At 40.5% G+C, this 22,907-nt stretch overlaps 1 protein-coding gene across 1 annotated transcript in view; it reads left to right on the top strand.

Annotated features, from left to right (window-relative positions):
* The window catches only part of FBN2 (fibrillin 2), a 240,737-nt gene that overhangs the window by 170,327 nt on the left and 47,503 nt on the right, over positions 1 to 22,907 (top strand). Inside the window, exons 24-36 of the mRNA XM_038552058.1 lie at positions 573 to 800; positions 1,340 to 1,465; positions 5,808 to 5,936; positions 6,713 to 6,838; positions 8,872 to 8,997; positions 9,451 to 9,573; positions 9,735 to 9,860; positions 10,162 to 10,287; positions 11,681 to 11,803; positions 14,055 to 14,177; positions 15,517 to 15,642; positions 20,851 to 20,973; positions 21,525 to 21,647. Of these exons, the coding sequence (XP_038407986.1) occupies positions 573 to 800; positions 1,340 to 1,465; positions 5,808 to 5,936; positions 6,713 to 6,838; positions 8,872 to 8,997; positions 9,451 to 9,573; positions 9,735 to 9,860; positions 10,162 to 10,287; positions 11,681 to 11,803; positions 14,055 to 14,177; positions 15,517 to 15,642; positions 20,851 to 20,973; positions 21,525 to 21,647 (1,728 nt within the window). The remainder of the gene's footprint in view (positions 1 to 572; positions 801 to 1,339; positions 1,466 to 5,807; positions 5,937 to 6,712; positions 6,839 to 8,871; positions 8,998 to 9,450; positions 9,574 to 9,734; positions 9,861 to 10,161; positions 10,288 to 11,680; positions 11,804 to 14,054; positions 14,178 to 15,516; positions 15,643 to 20,850; positions 20,974 to 21,524; positions 21,648 to 22,907) is intronic.

Genomic DNA, 22,907 nt, shown 5'->3' with positions numbered 1-22,907 from the left:
TAATTTGGCTCCTTACTAGGGCAGATTTACATAACACAGGACAAAGACCATGATGCAAAAAGTAAATTTGACAGAAAAAAAACTTTAAATGCAAAAACATTCTTTTTCCCTTGTAAAGCTGTTTTAATAGTTGTCCCGAGTTGGCAAGTAGATTACAGTTGATCATTTATTTCTCATTGAGACATGACAGATCTGTTCACAAGCTATTTTAAGTAATTCAGTGAATGAGAAGAATCTGTCACTAAATTATCTCATTCTTTCTAAAGTGAGCAATACAAAAAAGGAATCATGGGTGATGATGTGAAAGAGTTTGGTCACAAAGGAACCTTTTCTTCTTTGGTTCCTTGAAGAAGGAAGGTGTCTTGTGAAAATTAATACTGACGAGAACCCACTTTTGCTCTCTTTAAGTGACTGTCATTACAGAGTCTATTACAGGAGGTCAGGGACTCTGCGTCTTACCTGTTACCATTCCGAGCTGGGCATCATGCCAGGTGCCTAGCAGAAACTCAGGATATGAGTGGTCAATGAATGTGACACCTTCATCTCACAGTGTGATTTCACTTGCCATGTAGACATCCGCATGGAGCAGTGTTACTTGAAGTGGGATGAAGATGAATGTGTCCATCCTGTTCCTGGAAAGTTTCGCATGGATGCCTGCTGCTGTGCAGTTGGGGCAGCTTGGGGCACAGAGTGTGAGGAATGCCCCAAACCCGGCACCAAGGAGTATGAGACGCTGTGCCCCCGGGGGCCGGGCTTTGCTAACAGAGGGGACGTTCTCACAGGGCGGCCATTTTACAAAGGTAACCGTCAGGGTCACCTTGACCTGTGCACTGAAGCTCACCTCCCACAGTCTCTCAGAGTTGGTTTTGCTTTAAGCCTATAATTTGCCACTTTGTTTTCTTTGTTAAATGTGATTTGTGGCCAGCCTTACGGCCCAGGAATATAAATCACCTATATATAGGCTGTTATTGAAGTAAAGAATTGTAAAACTTGCCACTAATCCCACTTTTCATCCATCATTCCACACTGTCTCTCTGTTTTCCCTCGCACAGCCTGACCAGATGCAGCCCTGACATAGCGAAAAAGCTCCCTATCCGCCCCCTAAACCTTATCTGACAAATGGTCAGAGAGAAAGAGATCAGAACTCTTCATTAAAAGTGCAGAATCTTTTTGCTTCTACAACTTTCTATGTGGCATCCATGTGATCACTGACAATGTTGAGAGCCCCTGTTTGGACCTGAGAACATGATTTTCCATGGTGATAGATTTTCAGTTTTAACTAAGGAACCTACTCTTTTATATCAAGTGGCTCTACATTCCTGCTTTGTTCTGTTCTCAGATATCAATGAATGCAAAGCCTTTCCTGGGATGTGCACCTATGGAAAGTGCAGAAATACCATTGGGAGCTTCAAGTGCCGTTGCAACAGTGGCTTTGCTCTGGACATGGAGGAAAGAAACTGCACAGGTAAGCCAGCTCTTTTGTCGTATTTGGCAAACCCTGGCTCTCCTTCTTCTGCTGGTGGAAAGTGCTGCCTTTCAAAAAAGCTCCTATTTTGCTTTTTGCTTTTTTTCCCCCTGCTCTTAAATCACTTCTCTTACTGACCAGTTATTGTGGGAGCTGCACAACAGCATGAAGATGCTGTTTTACCTGAGGAACAACATAAAAATAGGATTTCCAGGATAATGAATACTGAAGACTATAGCAGTCATTGATTGTATAAATGATATATAGTATCTGTCAAGGATTTTAAAGTTTGTAACAGAGCGGTTGTAACTTCCTTTACTCACCTGTGAAGAGCTCCAGTTGCCATCTATATCCCTGTCCATACCTGTTCCCTTTAGTTTAAAAAGATAAAGTCCCAATTTTTCTACGGTATTAAATAAATTAGTCCAGACACTTGAAATCTATCTTCAAGATCTTATTTTCACAACTCTATTCATGTTCTCCTTGGACTGCTTCCTTCCCTCTTGCCCTCACCCCTGCAGCTGTGTTCTGATCCCCGTGAAGCATGCTTCTGACTCCCTCCTCACTCCCTGCTGCATGAGGTACTGGGGTCCCGTGTTGCCTCCCCATCCCCAGAGCATTTCCAAATTGTAGTGTCCACCTCTCCTGCTGCCCTAGCTCCTCACTCCCACGTGGCTTCCCTGCTTGGCTCTCCAGCGTTCGGTCTGGGAGCACCTACCTGCACCTCACACCATTGCCTTCAGCCAGACTCTAGGCTGCTCTGCGACATTGTTCACCTCTTCACCCTTGACTGACTCTCCGCTCCACCTCTAAACCTCCTCTGGCCCACATGTCCTTTCAGACCTCTGCTGCTGCCTCTCTTCTTTCTTGACCTCCACTTTCATGGCCAGATCTCTTCCTGCACACCCCTCTCTGTGGCAGTGAGATTTCTACTCTTCCACAGTTTTCCAGTCTTCCACATGCCCTCAACTGTGGCTGCTCCTTCTCTAGCCCTTGTGAGCACACTCCCTCCTCTCTCTGAAGCACCTCCCTCTCTTTCCTCTTACTTTCCCTGGACCTAATAACAAGTTCAAACCATTTCCTCCACCATTTCCTCCCTTGTGCTGCCACCCCATTTCCCTGCTTTTCTCTCTCCTCTCTCTCCTGAAGAGCCATTTGCTTTGTAAGCCCATGTAATTTTAACTTCTGTCCTCCCTCATTCAGGCACATATACACTCTCTCTCAGAACACCTTTGTTGAGTTAAAAAAAAAAATCCCTTTATCCTGGTGCATATTCTCCATGGCCTCTCCTGGCCACTTCCCCTCCTCCACTTTCTTCTCCCTTGATCTCCATGGTACATCCCTGTCTTCCATCATCCTTCTATGCCTACGATGTTTCTTCTCTCATCTTCATAGCTTCTTCCTGCCCATAGCATTTTCCAGAGTCCTCTGCCTCTCCCAGCTGCCAGTGCCCCCATGCCATCACAGACGGGCTCTGCTGAGCAGACTCCTGGATGTGAGCCCGTTCTCTCCTCTGCCGAGTGCTGCTGCCACACTTGAACCGTTGGCAGCTCCCCTTGGCTTGAGCCTCCCTCTGTCTCAACCCTGCCCCTTCTCTGCCTAGGGTCTTCCTTGTACGTAGCAATAGCATCCTTTCACTCAGCATAGAGGCCTCAGACTTCATTTTGACCTCTCCCTCTCTTGGACAAGGATAAAGTTATGTGTGGTCTCCATCGCAGGGACTGTTTCAAGTACTGTCCTCTTTCTTCAAAACTATCGCAGGTGCCAGCTCAGCTCCCCAGGAAACGGACTCTGAGCAGAGATTAGTGCATAGACAAGTTCCTGGGGATTGCTCTTGGGATCAATACCTAGGGGAGGGAAGGAAGCAGAAGCGGGCGGAGGGGGCAGCTGGGTGACCATAAGCCCCAGTATGGTCCTCAGCCCACCCCACTGGGAGCTCTGGATCTAGGATGTCCCATCACAACTATGTAGGGCTAGGGCAAAGCAGGTAGGTATTTATGGACTGGCATGGCCCATCTTTGGATGAATCTACCCAGAGAACAGGTGTGACTGTGAGGAAGGGTCCTCTTAGCTGAGGCATTTCTTGAAGATACTTTATATCTCAGGGCTTTGTGCCCCCAAAGCCCCCAGCAGCAGCGTGGGAGAGATGAATTAGTCCTTCTTTCCTCAAGGGGAACTGGGCAACACATGGTGGTACTCATTGCATGTCAGATTCTTCCAGTGTCTTCATGGACTGTCCCATCTGATCTGTCACGTTCACCAACCACCATGTGTTACTTCCCACAGAGCACATTCCAGTGACTCACATAATCTTAAACCTGGATAAAGACGGTTATTCCAGTTCTGACTCCACTTCCTCTTTCTGGTGTGAAATTAGCAAGTTACTTAATAACTCTGAAACTCACTGCCTTTAACTGCATACAACAGATATTTGTTGGTCACACTGCGGTGTTACAGTATATAACGTGAGAGGACAGTGGGATGCTGTTGGCTGCCGTTCTTCACAGCATTTAAAGCCCACCTTCTTTGGGCACCCTCCATAACCACACCCATCCTACCTGTCCCTGTGCTAACGGTCACCCTCTGCCATCCAGCCACTCTACAATGTACTATTTTCTGAAATGCATTTTTTTCTTCACCTAGACACTTGTCCTTCTATTCATTCCACTTCTTTAAAGTTAGAATTTATTTTTTAAAAAATATTGATTTTTTATATTTTAGAGTGAAGGAGCCTGAGGGAGGACAGAGGGAGAGGGAGAGAAAAACTCCAGCAGATGCCTCACTGAGCTTGGAGCCCAATGTGGGGCTTGATCTTAAGACCCTGAGATCATGACCTGAGCTGAAACCCAGAGTTGGTCGCTCAATTGACCTTGCCACCCAGGGGTTCCTAAAGCTAGAATTTCTATACAAGCTTCCAGGACCAGATCAAACCTATCTCCTCCAAAATACCAATTTTTGCAGAAAACAGCTTCTGTGAATATAGCACTCTGTTCTCAATGCTTGACAAATACTGATTCACTAAATCCTAGTAGGTGGGTCATACTATACATCCCATTATGCATATGTGGAAACTGAGGCACCCAGAAATAAAATGATTTTCCCAAGCCTCTTCACCCTGTAGATGATAGAACTGGGATTAGTACATAGGTATCTGCTTCCAGAGTCCACACTCCACATTGTGCAGCTCCCCCTGCATCATATCAGCCAAAAAGTGTCCCTGCTCTGCCAATGAGTTTATTCTAGTTCTTTATATGGCTCTTCCATTTCCTAGATACTGATAGATAACAAGTAATAGAATCAGTATGCGTATTGTTAGCTGCCTAATTGAATCTGTGAATGTTGTTAAGAATATTGTTTAAAAGGATATTTTCAGTATTGCCTGTAATTAAAGAAATAAATAAAGACCAAATGCTGGGAGAAAGCATTTGACATTCTGAGACTGAGACCCCTGAGTGAGCACGTACAACGTTGCCCTCTGATAAATCTTGTGATAAAAGAACTTCAGAATTAAAATCCATCACAATAAAGAGATGCCAACAAAAGCTTTTTTTTCTACTGTGACAAAATTTTTTTAAATACGTCATGTTTTCTTAATTACATTTTATAGACAGGACTTCTCCATTAAAAAAGATCTCAGTTACAGGCATGGGATGTTTCTCAGAAAATCTTGTTTTTGAGGGTATCAGTGCTGCTCTTGCAGATTCTTATTTTCTATAGCCTATAAAGAGCAACAAACATATCATTTTTATTTTTATTTTGCGAAGTAAATCAGTAGCCTCTCCACATCTGAATGTCACAGAACCACATCCAGTGGAGCATATTTCATGGCCCTGCCATGTACACTCTCTGGCTGGAGGTTGGTGGGCCATGTCGGCCTCTGAGGCTGTCTGGGTGCTCCATGGTTGCTAGCCACTCCTGCTCGGAGGCATATCACACCATGAGCATGGGGGCATGAGCCAGTGGGCAGAACCACCGTGCTCTCTCTTCACACACAGGATTTCATTCCAAGTGTCTACTGCTTGCTCATCTGCCACCTGCCTTGTCTGGCTCATACTGCAGTTGTTCGGTTCATCCCTCCGTTACCACTTCTAAGCCACAAAGAGGAATCCACAATTCCAGAATTCTTAAAGGCAGAAGCACCACCTGCCCGTTGGCTGTGACAGTTTTGGCAGTTGGGGAAAGGAATGTACCTCAGGCCCCATTCTGCCTCTAGCTGTTCTCCTGCAAACATAGCTTCATACCGCTGGCACCTTCCCTGGGAAGGCCGGACCTGTCTCACTGCTCCGTAATACCAGCTCATCTCATTCTGTTTTTTTCATTTCTCTTAAACCCTGTGAATTAGACATTGATGAGTGCAGGATTTCTCCTGATCTCTGTGGAAGTGGAATCTGTGTTAACACGCCAGGCAGCTTTGAGTGTGAGTGCTTTGAAGGCTACGAAAGTGGGTTCATGATGATGAAGAACTGCATGGGTAAGTGTGCCTCAGCTCTTCCTGTCCAGTCTTGAAACCAGATAGCTTGACCTTAGCTTGTCTCAGAGCTGTTAACAGCATGCTTGGCAAGGCACTGTGGTGAGCGAGAGAAAGATTTAATTGTCAGACAGGAAATCTGCTTTTAGATAACTCCTGGGGAGCCCCAGCTTCTTGGTGCCTTAGTGGCAGTGAGATATTGACACTAGGTTCTGTTTGTTCATGGAATCTAAAACCAACACAGGCTGACTACCCGCAGGGGATTCGTTTAACATGTTTGACCTTGTGTGGTGACCCCAAATGTATTCGGTCGTGCAAATCCCATGCTATTTTCTTTACTTGTGTGTTGCCACACACTCTCTTGGTACTGCCTACCTTTTGCTCCATATTTAGTGACTCCTTAGACGTACCACATGGGACCTCAAAGGTGACTGGTCTGTGATTTTTCTTTTACTTTGATTAGTGATATGGATAGCAATATATGGCATCTGGAATTTAGGGTTATGTGAAACAAACCTATTATTTATTTTTATCTCTTGTGAGCCTGCTTGTTTTGTACCAGTAAATTCCTTGGCAACTAACTCACTGTCTTTAAGAAAAGAACTTACCATTTATTTATTGGTAGTAGAAGAAATGAGAATATTATCCCATCTCCTCTTAAACCTGTGTCTTACTTTTGAGTCCCACTTACCTCAGGTAATAATTTTTTCCCCCATGCTGCATATGTGAAGATTTTTTCCTCAAAGTTCTTTAATGGATCTCACGTTTTTACCTTTCAGACATTGACGAATGTGAACGTAACCCTCTCCTTTGTAGGGGTGGTACCTGTGTGAACACTGAGGGCAGCTTTCAGTGTGACTGTCCATTGGGACACGAGCTGTCACCATCACGTGAGGACTGTGTGGGTGAGTTTGTCTCCTCAGTGCATAAACCCACCCGGTTCACCTGGTAAAGATCAGGAGTCAGTTCTAACAAACTTGTTGTTTTAGGCACATTAAATCTAGCTGGTTAAAAATTGGAAATTCAGAGCCCCTGTATTTAGATTTGGGCTGCATCATTAGAGAATGCCTCGGTGACACACTCAGAGGAACCAGCACTGTCCTGGTTAGCCACTGTTTCATGACAAGCACATCTGAAAGGATTGTGTGGAGGATTCTGTGTCAGGCCATGTAGTTCCCTCCTCACAGAGGATGGGATAGGAAAGCTGCTGCTGTTGGAAGGGCTGCTCCCTGATGGCTCACTTGTGCATTCACCTGTGCATCTACCTGACACCACTTCTCAGATCTCTTCCACCCCTATGTCTGTCATCATGGGGTCTGCTCCTGTGCACGTGAACATGTGAGCTCCCCCTTCACTCTCCTGTCACAAAAAGGTCCTCATCTCTTCACCGGCCGAGCTAAGGGACAGGGGTGACAGGAATGACGTGAGAATATCAACGGCTGGTCTTGGAGCATTCCAGCCTGCTGTTTTTGATAAGTGTATGGAGGCCTCCGGGCCTACCGTGCTCTAGTATACTGGCCTTAAAACTCCGATATATCCAGGAAACATTTTCTTCACAGAAAATCTTTCTTGCAAGTGTCAGCAGATAGAATGGTTTAAAACAGAGCAGATGGCACACCCCTATTTCAAAACATAATTTGAGCATACCTATCCACTACACATATATTTATTTGTAAACCCTATTTATATTACTTTGCTAATATATTAGGTGAATCTTAAATCATACCCTAAATAGGCATTTTTAAAAGGTGAACTGAAAAAGTTTTAAATATTTTTATTTCATGGTACTAAAACTTTTTCATAGAGATGATTACAGAATATATGTTCAACTCTGTGATGCAGTGCATCAGAGACCTGTTTCTAACCTCAGTTTATTTTGTTTTCATGGATCCTAGAGCTAAAAAAAGTACCCCTTGAAGGTATATAAGATACATTTTTTTGCACATGTAATAAAATATGCATTTAATGATAATAGATCTAAATCCACATGTCACATAGTCTTCTTGGTAATTTTGAGAATTTGGGATGAAGAAGACCTTTTACCTGGTTATGTTATTGTTTTTACTTTATATTGTGTCTCACAAGTAGCTTGTATGAAGAAAGCTTCCACTCTACCATTCTCTTGCTGTTCTCTTATAATTGCATTAATAGCACTATTTGATTCCACAGACCTTTGCAGAAGTTTTCTATAAGGAACCTGCCTATCTTACAGGGGTTATTTGATTTTAAAGTAGGTGATGGCAGGTCTACCTATTGAGGCACTCTGAACACAATAAAATGAAAACATACAAGTGAGGGCCCTGGTCTCAGGCCCTGTGGCTTATGGAACTAGTCATCTTCCCTCAGGATACTGCACATTATTCAGGCAGCTCGTGACTGTCTAATAAAGACCAGGTGAGCATGCCAGTGTAAATCCATGTATTAAATATTAGTAAGTTTTATTTCTGGCATGTGCTATATACATGGTCTAAAGTTCACTACTCACATGTGGCTACTTAAATTTAATTAAAATTTGGTAACATTAAAAATTAAATTCCTGGGGCGCCTGGCTGGCTCAGTCAGTAGACATGTGACCCTTAATCTTGAGGTTGTGAGTTTGAGCACTACATTGGGCGAAGAGATTACTTTAAAAAATTAAAATTTAAAAAGAAGTTCAAGTCCTTAATCATTCTTTTTGTGCTTCAAATGTTCAATAGCAGCTATGTATTGGATAGCAGAGAGGCCCATCAGTGTAGAGGTCTACTGAACAATACCATTTTAGGTAGAAATAATAGAAATATAGATTCCAGTATTTTCTTTGAACACCCCAGGAGATCATCTTACTTCCCTGTGAAGTACACAAACCCCTTTGGAGACCAGTGCTCATGCGCAACATTTCTTGATAACATTAAGTGATGTGGTTACTGCAAAAACATTTATGCTGTACATCTCTTTATAGATATAAATGAATGCTCTCTGAGTGACAATCTCTGTAGAAATGGAAAATGTGTGAACATGATTGGAACCTATCAATGCTCCTGTAACCCCGGATACCAGGCCACACCAGACCGGCAGGGATGTACAGGTGAGCATTGGCCAAATGGGTCTGGAACTTGTATTTCTCAACTCGGTCTAGGATAACTCCTGGAATCAAATGTATTATAATGAAGCCAATGGAAGTCCTTTGTCCTAAACATGAATCTAAGAATGGGAACAGATCTGTAAGATGCCATGGTTTTGTGGTTTGCAAAGGAATCTGCTTTTATCACGGAAAATACCCTAACTCCACAGCTACTACATTTCTGAGTTCTTCACTCCTAGGCCCGGGGGCTAAATGTACAATAGAATGCTATCAAAATGGAAGTAGAAAGAACTAAGAAATACCAATGAGATAAAGATAAACCAAACAGTAGTAGGGAGAGAAATCCAAAGCCATGTAAGCATTATTTGAAGAGAAAAAAAACAGTTTCTTGTTTTGCTTGTTTTGTTGAAGGAAATAGACCTGACAAGTAATGTAGTTGCCATGTTGTTTTCACAGATATTGATGAGTGTATGATCATGAATGGAGGTTGTGACACCCGGTGCACCAATTCCGAAGGCAGCTATGAATGCAGCTGTAGCGAGGGGTATGCGCTGATGCCAGATGGGAGGTCATGCGCAGGTACAGAAAGGACATTGTGTAGACTTCGTATAGCTAACTGATGATATCTCACAAATCTCGCCCCAGATATTTTGAGTCGATCTGGATGGGGAAAAAATAAAATATCTGGGCTTACTAAAAGCCATTCTTGTTTTGATTTAATGGTAATTTTCTGTCATCAGATATTGATGAATGTGAAAATAATCCTGATATCTGTGATGGTGGCCAATGTACCAACATTCCTGGGGAGTATCGCTGTCTGTGTTACGATGGCTTCATGGCTTCAATGGACATGAAAACCTGCATTGGTGGGTACCATAAAAGTGGGATGAATCCTATGCTACATCTGTGCACACACATTTAAACATGAGGGAAAGAGGCTTTTTCAGTTACTTTAAAAATTCAAACTGATGTATTACACGATGAGAAAGCTGAAATGGAAGAATTCATTTGAAGAAAATTTTAGAAAATAATACTATGACTTGCAAATAGATTATACTTTAACTTTTATCTGTGTATCTCAGTACTAGACTATTCAGTTCAAAAGAGACCTTTCAGATTCCTAGTATGAACAAGTATTAACCAAACTATTGAAAATAAACTTTCTAGATGTCAATGAGTGTGACTTAAATTCAAACATCTGTATGTTTGGGGAATGTGAGAACACCAAGGGATCCTTCATTTGCCACTGTCAGCTGGGTTATTCCGTGAAGAAGGGGACCACGGGATGCACAGGTAGGTTCCAAACTTAGGACTCTCTGTGCTTTTTGGCTTCTCCTATTTCAGAGTCCAACCTTCAAGATCATTTGTTCCTTTGCCGTGACCCACACCAGGTCATGGCTGTGTGATGAGCAACCACCCCAGAGCACTCATGATGCTTTTGCCCTCTTTCTGCCACAGGGAGCTGGCTGCAGTGTGTCCAGTAGGGGCAGGGAATACAGTATGGTCCTCTGTAGCTGCTGTGTGGCTGCTGCTGCTTGCAGAGTTCACTGTCTTAGGAAACCCTCTGCCCACATAGGAGATGTGAGAAGGGAGCACCACAGACCACCAGCAATCCCATTTGTTGCCACTTTGTCTCTTATTTCCTTTCTCTGTTAAATAAGTTTTGAGCTTTTGCACAAAATGAATGAAGTCCCAAGGTGAATGCTTTGGTCTAGGCTTTCCTCAGTGTTCACTTTAAGGTCCTCCTATAGCATTTTGCTCAAGACAAGTGGTAGGTGGCTTGAAGCACATTCTGGCCCTTAACCTGACACCTCTGGGAACAGGCCAAGTGAGGAAGAAGGGGTCCTCTGCACGTTCACCACTAGGAAGGTTGATGCAAAGCTGGTCGCTCTGTATGTGTGTGTGCATATGTGTGAGCACATAGAATTTCAGCATCTAACAGGTAATCATTGAGATAGATAGAAAAGATTATTCTTTCTATTCTAGAAAGCTCTGAAGAACCAAAGCTATATCATTTATGCGCACATATGTGTGTATACACATATATGTGTGTGTGTATATATATATGTCTATGTATATATATGAGTGTATGTGTGTATACATATATACATACTAGTAAAAGCTTCTGCTCATTTTTCAGATAAAATTTCCAGTATTTTTGCATATTCCCAAATAAATAAAAGATGAATACACACTAAAATAATAGTTTTCTGTGCTAAAAATGACAAGAATACACTCTTACTTATTTTAAAATCCAGGTTTGTTTGAAGTTTTGTGAAACATATGTAATAAAAATTAATAGGAAAGAGTAGAAGAGTCTCTCTTTGGGAATAGGATTTCTCTTGACATCTTTCATCATGCCTTCTGCATGGAGTTTTGTCTGGGCCCAGGCAGGGGAGGTAGGGAGAGACAGACACAAATATCTACCTGGGGGAAGTAGCTCTCTCCTACCAGCAAGTGATGGGCAGTTTCCTGTAGTATTGAAAGGCTTCTTTGACTTGGATTGGGAACTTCCAAATCTTGTCGATGCCTACTAAAGTTCAAAATAAAAATGTCAGTGTTTTTTCCGTACCATTTTAGATACTCCCATATTTATTTTTAAATTTTACGTGTGTGGAATTATACATGGAAGTAGAACTAATTAGCTTTGCGTTTAATTTTCATCATGTTATCTGTGCCTTCTCAGATGTGGATGAGTGTGAAATTGGTGCCCACAACTGTGACATGCATGCCTCCTGTCTCAACGTCCCAGGAAGCTTCAAGTGTAGCTGCAGAGAAGGTTGGGTTGGAAATGGCATCAAATGCATTGGTGAGTTTGCAAATGTGAACATCCTTTGTTAAGACACAGAATTCCTAGAGGCTCTTCTTTGAACTGTTTTTAACCCATGTACTTGAATAGAAATACGCTCTTGCCTTGCATTTACTCTCTTGAAAATCAAAGACGGTCTTTCGCTGCAAGGTAATTCCTGCCTAAGAGTTTCCTTTAACCTTGGTATAAATTATCGCATCGCAGCAGTATGCCTTGGCATCTGCTTTTTAATGTGTTGTTATTCAGTAAAAATTATTTGATGTGTAGCCAGAAATCCAAACAGATGTATGATGAAAAATGACTAATGTATTTTTCCAGTCTTTTCATACAGCAGTCAGTGAGACTTAAAACCCAGTTAGAGACGTGAAGGAAATGGAAAGGTTTTATCAGATAACCTGAGTCTGTACCTGGTCAATACCAGCTTCTCAATAGAAAATAGAATTCTTTTTTCCAGAGAAAGCAAAAGGTTTTGCTGGATACCAGGAGATCTGATTGGGACAGAGGAGGCTGCAAGGGCAGCTGGCATTCTCCAGGCCTCAAGAGTTGCTGAGCTGGGGTCTCCTGAGTCTTTTCTGGCTGTGAGGCAGGGGACTGGCTGTCCTCCTCACTGTCACACGTAGTGCTGCTTCCTATGCTCAGTGTTGTACATGCTTTACCAACAAAGCATTGTTTCAACTGCTTAAAATTATCCAGGTCTACTTAAAATAGAAAATAAAACAAGCTAAACTGACCTCCCCATGATTACTCATTAAAACCTTATAGGCCGGCAGTAAGCATTGAAGGGGATAGACTTAAGATCTGTTAACAGTAGCATCATTAATTCAAATATACTCTCTTAGCTGTTCAGTTGTTTTATGCTTGCCAAGTGTGTAGGAGCTGACTGAATTTAAATGACCATACTTTCCAGATAACTTTGCTAAGTAATGTTCTCCAATGGCATCGTTCAGTTCTCTAGCTGCCCACTTCTCATCCAGTGGTCGGTCACTCTTATCATTAATCTTACAAGTTTTTTTTCAGCCATAACCCCATTCCTGTTTTCTAGCCCTATAGGCTACTGGTTTTTTCTTTTCTAGCCTTCCTTTTTTGGGCTTGTCCATCCATCACCCTGGCCAGCTATTCTAAAATACAAAAGATGTGACTCTGTCCAGGTACTTCTACTCTAAAACATAAGCCAAATTCATTCTATTTTTTTCATCTCCATCCCCCTGCTTTAATCTCAGCCATCTTCCCTCCCTCTTTCTCTTTCTCTCTGTCTGTCTTAGATCTGTCCCTCTCTGATGGATGCTGAAAGAACCTCCTCATATGTCTGCCCGTTTCCTTGCTGGTTCTGTAATCCATACTTCCCACAGCAGACAGATCTTTTAAACCATGGATCTGAGCTCTTCACAATTGTCATTTTAATCACTGAATTTAGGATAAAATGTAGCTTCCTTCCTGTGGTTTATAAGCATTTTCCCAATACCTTCTATCACCCCCAGCTCCTATATTGTTCTGTCACTCTGGCTCAGTCCAGGTCTTTTATCACATCAAGCTGTCTTCTTCCTCATCAGCATCTCTAAATGTGCTGTTCCCTCTGGAAATAATACCATTCCCTGCTTCTATGCCTCAGGCAAACTCTGACTCATTGTTCCGGTGTGAAGTTCGCTGGCAACTGCTTCCCCTGTGAGATCTTCCTTTTTCCTATGGCCCAAATTAGACACCCTTTTCATTCCCTTTCTGCACCTTGTAACTTTCCTTCAGGGGACACACAGCCTATTTGATGGAGTTGATAGTTCTGTGGTTAGCACATGTCATTTCTACTAGACTAGACTCCCTGAGATTGAGAATCAGATCATGGTTTCCTTATCTGCTAAAGGAACTTGAAAACTGCTAATTCTCCTCCTCTGAAGCTCAGTCACCAAATTTAGAAATTGACCCCTTTTTAGCGATAAAGGAACCAGTGATCACACATCTGTGCCTAGTAAAATTGGGAAGGAAACCTAGCACTGGTTTACCTTTTAACCATTAAAATTCTAGCTTATTAGGTCCCTCACAAATAGTTTTATTAATCATTTTAGCCCCTGTTTATAGAATGAATATTTTGGATTATGGGTCTGAGATCTTAGAGAATTAGAACTCTGACCTTACAAGTAAACTACAGTAAATCCCATTTGTGCATTTTACATTTCAGGTAAGAAAAATGAAAAAAAAAATCTGTGTTTAAATGTTCCATTTTCACTTCTGAACTTGCGTGCTCTCTTCTCACATGCAGATCTAGATGAATGTTCGAACGGAACCCACCAGTGTAGCATCAACGCTCAGTGTGTAAATACCCCAGGCTCCTACCGATGTGCCTGCTCTGAAGGGTTCACTGGAGATGGCTTTACCTGCTCAGGTGGGTGAGAGTCCTGAGGTTGTTCTCTGGCATGATTTTCATGGAACACTCCAGCTTGCCCTATTTGAAGAAAACTGTAAAGAGGGTGAGGATTCCCAGTCTGATTTTTATCACTGAATGAATGACATGAGGGAAAACTGTTCACTTTCTTAAGATACATGTCCCCCCTAGTCCCTGCTAGTTCTTGCACTCATCAGAATGTCAGGTTGTCATATAGTACTGAAAGGATGAAATGGAGTAACATGAGTCAGGGGTTCAGGAAAACACATCATAAGAGCTCAGTGAATGTTAGCTGATGCCTAGCTGCTCTTCATTTTGCATTCTTTGGGAATAAGACATCTCCTTGTTAAGCTCTTATGAATGACTGTATCATCTTGCCCGACATAAAGTATCGTACTGTTAAGTATGTGGAGATCAGTGTCTCTTGAATTTCAGCACACCCTTTAAAACCCAAACTAAAAGAGACTCTAATTTTTTCCCATTTCTAATTATTGACATAAAAAAACAGAATCCTCATTGTCAGATGCTTCCTTAAAGAAAACATCTTATTTAAACTTCATTATTTTTGAACCTTGGCTTAATGCATCTTTCTAAGCATTTCTCTCCCAACAGGGTATGAAGGAGAGGGCATGGCTTTGGTGTGGGCACAGCTGCACTGGGATGCTGGCCCAGCCACAGATGGGCTCGCCGTAACACCCGCAGTTCGGGGGCTGCTCTGAGCCTCAGGGTTTTCCTCCTCTGACCCATACAGGCTTAGTGAACTAAACAAAAACATGCAGGACAAGCAGCCAGGAGTCTACCTGGCAGATATTAGGCCCTCAGTAAACATTGCTTTCTACTCTACCCCCTTTTTCCATTTGACAGAATTAAATAAGTTGTCCAGTCTGTGAATCATGTCTATTTACATAATTAAGAGAGAAATATTTTAATGCAATCAGAGTGACATGAAACAAACTCTCCTAGTCTAGCCCTAATTTGCTTAAACATACTTGAACTAGTGAAAAAACAAGTTTAGTTTACTTGAAAACACTATCAGAATAGACACAATTTTAAGATTAATTTCAGTGTTCTTGATCATCTGTCAATGACGTTGGTATAATACTGATGCATCGAGTTGGCATGAAAGAGAACTAAGATCCAAAAGATCCTGCCTTCTTCCTGATAATCGGGCGATAATTGAATGTGAGGGTTTAGGCTTGTTTAGGGAAATACGATTAAGTGTTGTCTTATGTTCATGAGCACCAGCTCACACCAGTAACATTGACTTAGTTCTAGAGCACGGAAAAACTGTGTCACAGCATGGGGAACTTAATAGAGATATGATCTGCTTCTCCCACAGATGTCGATGAGTGCGCAGAAAACATCAACCTCTGTGAAAATGGGCAGTGCCTCAACGTCCCGGGTGCATATCGTTGCGAGTGTGAGATGGGCTTCACTCCAGCCTCTGACAGCAGGTCCTGCCAAGGTGGGTCCCTGCGACTCCAGCTCATTTCCAAGCTGGATAAGCTACAGCACATGAAACCACAAAAAGGGCTGGAACAGGCTCCACCTGGAAGCAGAATACACAGCACATGCTGCACATATAAAAGTCATTCGTTTAAGCATGGATTATTTTGCCGAATGAATAATGATGAAGGTGGCTTTCATCTCTTATGAAGTTTTCCTGGCCAAGAGCCAACAGTTGGAACTTTGGCTCATTCCTTTTTTTTCTTCTTTTTAACCATTTCTTTTTTTCTTTTTTTTTATTACTAAATGAATGACATGTGGAAAAACTATTCAGCTTTTTAAAAACAGGAGATAGTATCTGCCCCAATTGCTGCTGTGTAAGGTGTTTATCACAACCTCAGTAGCTCGTGTTGAGCATCTACCTGCATGTTTGTCTGCTGTCTGCCTGGGACTGGAAGTCCTACCCAGAGACGCATCAAGGCCTGCACCTTTTGCCTAAGAGCAATGTGTCCTTCCCCTAAGTGGTGACATCATTCCCCTTTCCTAGAAATGGGACTTGTGACTAGTGTGATAGCTCTCCAAGAAAAAGAATTTGGATTTTCTCTTAAATTAGAGACTCAGTTCATTTTTTGATAGTTTGGGCCATTACTGTGTCCTTTTGCAGTACATGAAAATACACATGAAGAAAGGAAAAAGATTAAAAATGATGAACCAAAGGCTTTAACAAAATTAGTGATTCATAGAAAACCTTTAAAAAGCTTAACTCAGGCCAAGTGGTGGGCAAAGATTATAAAATGAAACCAGATGATAGGCTCTCCCTATGCTAGTATCTAATCAAATGAATAGGAATAGCAAATACCAGCATATACACACACACAATTCACCAGTGTCAAGCAGTCAAATTATACAATCCAGAATGGTGTAGAGTGGAGCCTATCTCCATTTCCCTTCCTGAAGTAATACTGAGGACAGAAGGTGTGCCTAAAAGGTCATGGAATTTTCCATACATACCCACCAATTTTTTTAGAGAATCAGACCAAGAGAATGAATAGTAAAAGCCTGGGGAAACTAGAAACTGAAAGCACTCATACTTCTACATTGACTTGTCAGAGCAGAATCGAAGGCATTTTATACAAAGCCACTGTCGAGTGAGCTTCCTTTTTATTTTCCCCAGTCCTGGTTTCTTGTATGCATCAAAGTTAATTAGTAGAAAATGTGAGCCGATGTGGATATGGGACTACATGATTTATTACTCATTTCAACTTGACAAGATTTGGTGGGAAAAGGAATAAGCCAGCAGTAGCCAGATACTTTTGCCAACAGAAAATTTCAAAAAATTAATTCTTTGTACATCATAATTTCCCCTTCATGATCCTATTCCATTATCTGTAGCCTGGGCCCTTCCAGAACATCTCAGACCTTCCCTGAGGTGAGGCTAGATACTTTGTATGTATTGTCCTTCCTTCATGGGTTGGTTTTTCATAATATATCATTGGCAGGGAGGGAAGTGCCTCCTGCCAGGACAACATGAATGACATACAAATAGTTAATCCTCAGTGAGACCCCACTCTGTTTAGCTAAATGCTATGTTTTGAGATCTCAAAAACAATTCCATGGTTCTACCTATTACGCCTTGATGTTGTTGTCTTACCTCTATCTATAAGATCTCTCTCATCTGGACAGTTTCTCCTGTATCTACTAATTTAATTTTTTGAGACCTCCCCATCTGATTATAAATACATGACCCTTTGAATGGACCATCTGCTCAACATTTTCCACTCAGCATCTACTCACCACAAATTCTCAATCTCTGTAGAGTCCAGAAACGTGCTACAGTTGGCCATTTACCAATATTCTCCACCAAAATAGGAGAATACAAAACCTGGAAGAAGCTCCTCAGGGACAGGCTAGGACTCCATCAATGGCATGAACATGGATACAGACAATTTGGTATCAAGTGTGAAGAGAAAAGAGAGACCAGGTTCATGAGCAGAAGAGCACATGGTACCCAGGGCAGTTCCTCCCATTTTCATCCCCACTCCTTCCCCGCCTTAGGCTAACAGAACAGTAGCTTTAATGATATCCATATAAAGCCCAGATAAAGAGGGAGGGGATGTCAAGACCCTTATTTAAGCTGTATCAGAGTATATAAGAACTCATAAAAGAGCTGACCAATAGTGTGAATGCAAGTTAAAAGTAAACAACGCAACTCTGCAGGCATTCTGTGGAACCCCAGTGAAAGAACACACAAAAAGGAAAGAACCAACCCAGAGTAGAAGAAAACCACTCAAGGAATGAAAACAAAGTTCCCACAGGTACTTTGGGCCATAGGTGAACCTACAGTGAACATAAATATGATTGAACAAGTTCAAAGAGATGATAAAAACAGGAAAAGACAAGGGGAGATGGCAGGGTTATGGGAGACAAACACAGCAAAGATGGAGATCTGTTCAATAGAAACAGCGGAGAACAGAAAAGATATAGGTTAAAATGTGATGACCAGCATAGAGAATGGATGAGAAAAATACAGGAAAACCTAGGAACAAGAAAGGGAGGAAGAATGTAACACAAGAAATGAGGAAAGATGAAATAAACAGAAGTATAATAGATGTCTCTGAGGTAGAGCCTCAAATAAAGGAATAGAAAACAGTATTGAATTGCCAAACATTTTTCCCAAAATGGAAGAAAGCGCTGAATGTTAGGGGAGAAAGGTGAATCATAAGGCAGAGCCTTTGCCTTATCATTTTTGTTGAATTAAGTCATAGAGAAGGCTTCTTCAGGCTCTAGTTTGAAAAGGAAAGTCACAAACAAAACCAAAACATTCAGTATCAAAAGATGCAAGAACAATGCCCATAAAACTCTGAGAACACATGTGAGGATATTATGCCTCAGCAGTTAGTCAGGTATGAAAACAATAGGCACATCCTCATACTGTGAAATAATGCACTGAGACAACACCTGTGGGCCCTCCCTTTTTGGGGGAAAAATATCTTACAGCCGTGCATGCAGCAAACCAACTGAGAGAAAAATCTAAGAGTTGCAGTAAAAGCCTTATTGATTCCATTAAGAATCAATTCTAAATATTTCAGAGATTATGGTAAATGCCATAAACATTTAAAAACTAAAAATTACAGAACAAAAATGAGTTGGAAGCATAAATGTGAATGCTAATTTTCTTATTATTCTTATTCTTATTATTTCTTATTATTAATGGCACAGAATCCATTAATACTGTCTAGAATTTCTATTTAAATTTTAACATAAAGGGAAAAGAACATCAGTTTTTAATGTTTTTCATCAATTCTTAACATTAGAAAGTATTTTAGAAACTGTGGAGGTAAATAAATATTGATCTTCTGCATAGAAATTGTTTCAGCTTCACTCTGAATATGGATAGAACAGTATTTGGAATGATGCCCTTGAATAGTAATTCCTTCTGGGTGAATAGATTTCTGAGCGATTTTCTGCTTTTGCTACCTTGCTTTCTGTACTGTTTTCTTCATTTTTTATTTGCTGTCAATACTCTTCTGTATTGTTTGAATTTCTGAGTATGCATCATTTCTTGCATACTGAATATGCAAGACAGTATTCTAAAATGCCTTTACTTGTGTAAATATAAGTATATGCGAGTATTAAATTAGTTAAATGGAAGTTATTTCTAATAAACTTCATGTAAAAGTAAAATACACACAAAGAGGGCTGATGATACAGTTCCATTTTTACTTCTAGATTAACACCATTCAATTACAAACTAATGAGTCTTATTTATTCATTAGTATAAAGAAAAAATAAGGGATGCCTGGGGGGCTCAGCAGTTGAGCGCCTGCCTTCTGCCCAGGGCATGATCCTGGAATCCCAGGATTGAGTCCCACATTGGGCTTCCTGCGAGGAGCCTGCTTCTCCCTCTGCCTATGTCTCTGCCTCTCTCTCTCTCTCTCTCTCTCTCTCTCTCTCTCTGTGTGTGTTTCTCATGAATAAATAAAATTTAAACACATTTAAAAATGTGTTTTTAGCCTTAACACAGAAAAAAGACACATTGATACATCAATTGATCTTTTAAACAAAGTTTGAACCACACTTGAAATCTAATATAGTTTAAACTCATTATTTCATAACTATCATGAATGACCAACAGACCTTTTTAAAGTTAAGACCTAGCTGTCTCTAGACAGTACGTTAGCATGACTGGTCTAGTCTGGCCTAAGATGACATGCTTGCTCTGCATTCTCAGAATTTGAGGTCATTTGTGTACAGAAATGTCCATCTTGGGATCCCTGGGTGGCGCAGCGGTTTAGCGCCTGCCTTTGGCCCAGGGCGCGATCCTGGAGACCCAGGATCGAATCCCACGTCGGGCTCCCAGTGCATGGAGCCTGCTTCTCCCTCTGCCTGTGTCTCTGCCTCTCTCTCTCACTGTGTGCCTATCATAAATAAATAATAAAAAAAAAAAAAAAAAAAATTAATAAAAAAAAAAAAAAAAAAAAAAAAGAAATGTCCATCTTTTTCCTGTGGGTAGAAATACAGATTATTTCTACAGCTGGACACACACACATATGCCTTCATTTTCATATAAATGAGCAGGGATAACTTCTATACTGACTGAGTTAAAGCTTCATGGAAGTTTCACAAACTGAATTTATGACTTCAATTCAGTGGAGACATTTTAGTGAAATTTGTGAGAATGTAGAGCAGTGGTTAATCTTATTACATATTATAGAAAAAATTATTTCCCTATTTAAAACTAAGTTTATGATAACAGATTGCAGAATTAAAAGTTTTTAAAAAGTTAAATAGTTTTAATGATATCCTTAATATTTAAGATGTGTTATATACTTTGTATGTTGTGGATGTTTATAAAACATGTTTGTACTAAGTTATTAGAGTCTTGGAATTTGTTTTTATGTTTAATTTTTTACAACCTCATTCCATTGACATGTTCATAGTTAGTTTTTTATCTTTATGCCTTAAGCCAATTCTGTTTTGTGGGGTATTTTTTAAGTGTTATAACCCAAGACAGTTAAAATCCTCAGTAAAATAAAAAATATCTTTTAGACCTTTGTCCCATAGATGAACATTTGTTGTTTGCCATTTATGTGGTCTACCTAGTCAAAGAAAAAGAAAAATTTTTACTGCATAAAAACATCTGGGGAGATAGAAAAATATATTAATGTTGCATAAATTAAATGAAAATGTCTTTGTACATAAAAGATTACTATTTTTTTATCTTCAGATATTGATGAATGCTCCTTCCAGAATATTTGTGTGTTTGGAACTTGTAATAATTTGCCTGGAATGTTTCACTGTATCTGTGATGATGGTTATGAATTGGACAGAACCGGAGGGAACTGCACAGGTATGGCCAGTAAAGGGCTTGGTTGTGTTCTTATTAGTTGAGGTGAATATTTTGTGCTAAGTATAAACATTCCTCAAATTTCTGCTCAGCCCTCTGCTTAGCCTGCTGAATACCTTGTGTTTTTTTTTTTTAATTACATTCTGACATACTTACTTTTAACTATAGAATTGATACATTTTTATATATATAACTTAATATTAAATATCTAACATGAAGGTAGGAAACTGTTTCTTTGCATAATGTATGCAAAATATATATATCATTTTTGTTAAGCAGATGTTAACATTTTTTCAGAATCGCAATATTTAATTATTATTCAATAAAGATATTCAGTGATACTTTCCTGAAAAACCATATGGTTGGTCTGTGGAACTTGTAGGAATATGCAAGAATTTGATCTCTATTTCACTGGGGTGAGGCCTTCCCAAAAATCTTTAATAATTTGCAAAGATTCCACCAAATTCTTTGAAACAGCAGCATGCAGAGAGAAAGTAAGATGTTAATGTGGGCATTTTGAATGCTCTTCCTAGATATTTTTTTTTTCTTCCTAGATATTGATGAGTGTGCAGATCCCATAAACTGTGTGAATGGCCTCTGTGTCAACACTCCTGGTCGCTACGAGTGTAACTGCCCCCCCGATTTCCAGCTGAACCCCACTGGTGTGGGTTGTGTTGGTAAGTAAAACCAATATGAAACAAATAGAACTATATAGAGTTAAATATTCAAACTTTTGTGGTAATGCACTGTGATGAGTATCTGCTATAATTAGTTTGAAAACAAAATAGTCCTTTCCCTTAACAAACTCCAGATTACCAATATATGTGGTTACTTTTGTCATGTTTATCTTCCAAGACAGAGAGGAGTCAGAAAAGGAGCAACAGCCTAGATCACAAAGTGGCTCTCAACCCTAGCTGCCCAGTAAAATCCCATTTGGAACCATAAAAATATGCTGATATCTACTTCATGCCCAGAAATGGAGTCCTTGGCGCCTCAGTATTGCTTAAAAACTTGGTTGGAGCAAAGGCTATGAACAGGCAACTGATAAGAGGGAGTACTGCAAAAGTGAACAAACATAATAAGCAAATGCCCAGAATCATTAGTAAAATAAGAAAAAATCAAAACAATTGTACAACTATCACTTTATACCTAACAGACTGGTAAAACTTTGGACACCTGGATGATGTAAAATGTTGGTAGGAACATGGACCTCAAGGAGCTCTCTGTCTTCTGGTAGAAGTGGAGATGAAGGTAGCATTGCAGAGAATATTTTTTGGACAACAGTACCCAGATTAACTGTCAGCATACCATCAACTTAGATTTTGAGTTTCTTTTTAGAGCAATTCGGTTTGTGTGGATTGACATTTCATGGCCTTATTGTTCCTTAAGAGTTCTTCCAAGGAACAGAGACTCATTCTATCTCACAAATACCATAATGGTCCATTAGACCCTCTTCTAAGATACATTATGAGATGTTAGTGATCTTATTTTACCATTGTCTTAAAATGTTTCATCATTTTATTATTCGTGTCATCATTACTCATCAGTTAGGTCCAGTAATGCTAAAAACAAAGGTGAAAATAATGAAGTGGAAAATCATGCTATCACCTAGAAGGATAGACACAATAGTGGGGAAAAAAAAAGGTCACCATTTTGTAATCGTCTGTTCTTAGTTTGTTGCCCAGGGGATGGCATCATCTTCCAAGATGGTATAAAAGAACACTGGAGTGCTATATTTGTAGTCATCTATAAGCATATATTGAACACTATTGAGAGTTCAGAAGTTTTCACTTTCTGGGCATATGGCCAAGAGAAGAAAATTGAGTGTGAAAAACATTTCCCAGTTGTCAGGTGGATCAGGAGATGAATGCAACATAGAGTCCAGTCTAGATTCTAAAGGTGGTGAAATTGATCATAGAAGGAAAATGCCAGGCTGC

The sequence above is a fragment of the Canis lupus genome, chromosome 11 (genome assembly GCF_011100685.1).
Source record: "Canis lupus familiaris isolate Mischka breed German Shepherd chromosome 11, alternate assembly UU_Cfam_GSD_1.0, whole genome shotgun sequence".
Lineage (NCBI taxonomy): Eukaryota > Metazoa > Chordata > Mammalia > Carnivora > Canidae > Canis > Canis lupus.
This window is presented reverse-complemented; position numbering and strand designations above follow the sequence as displayed.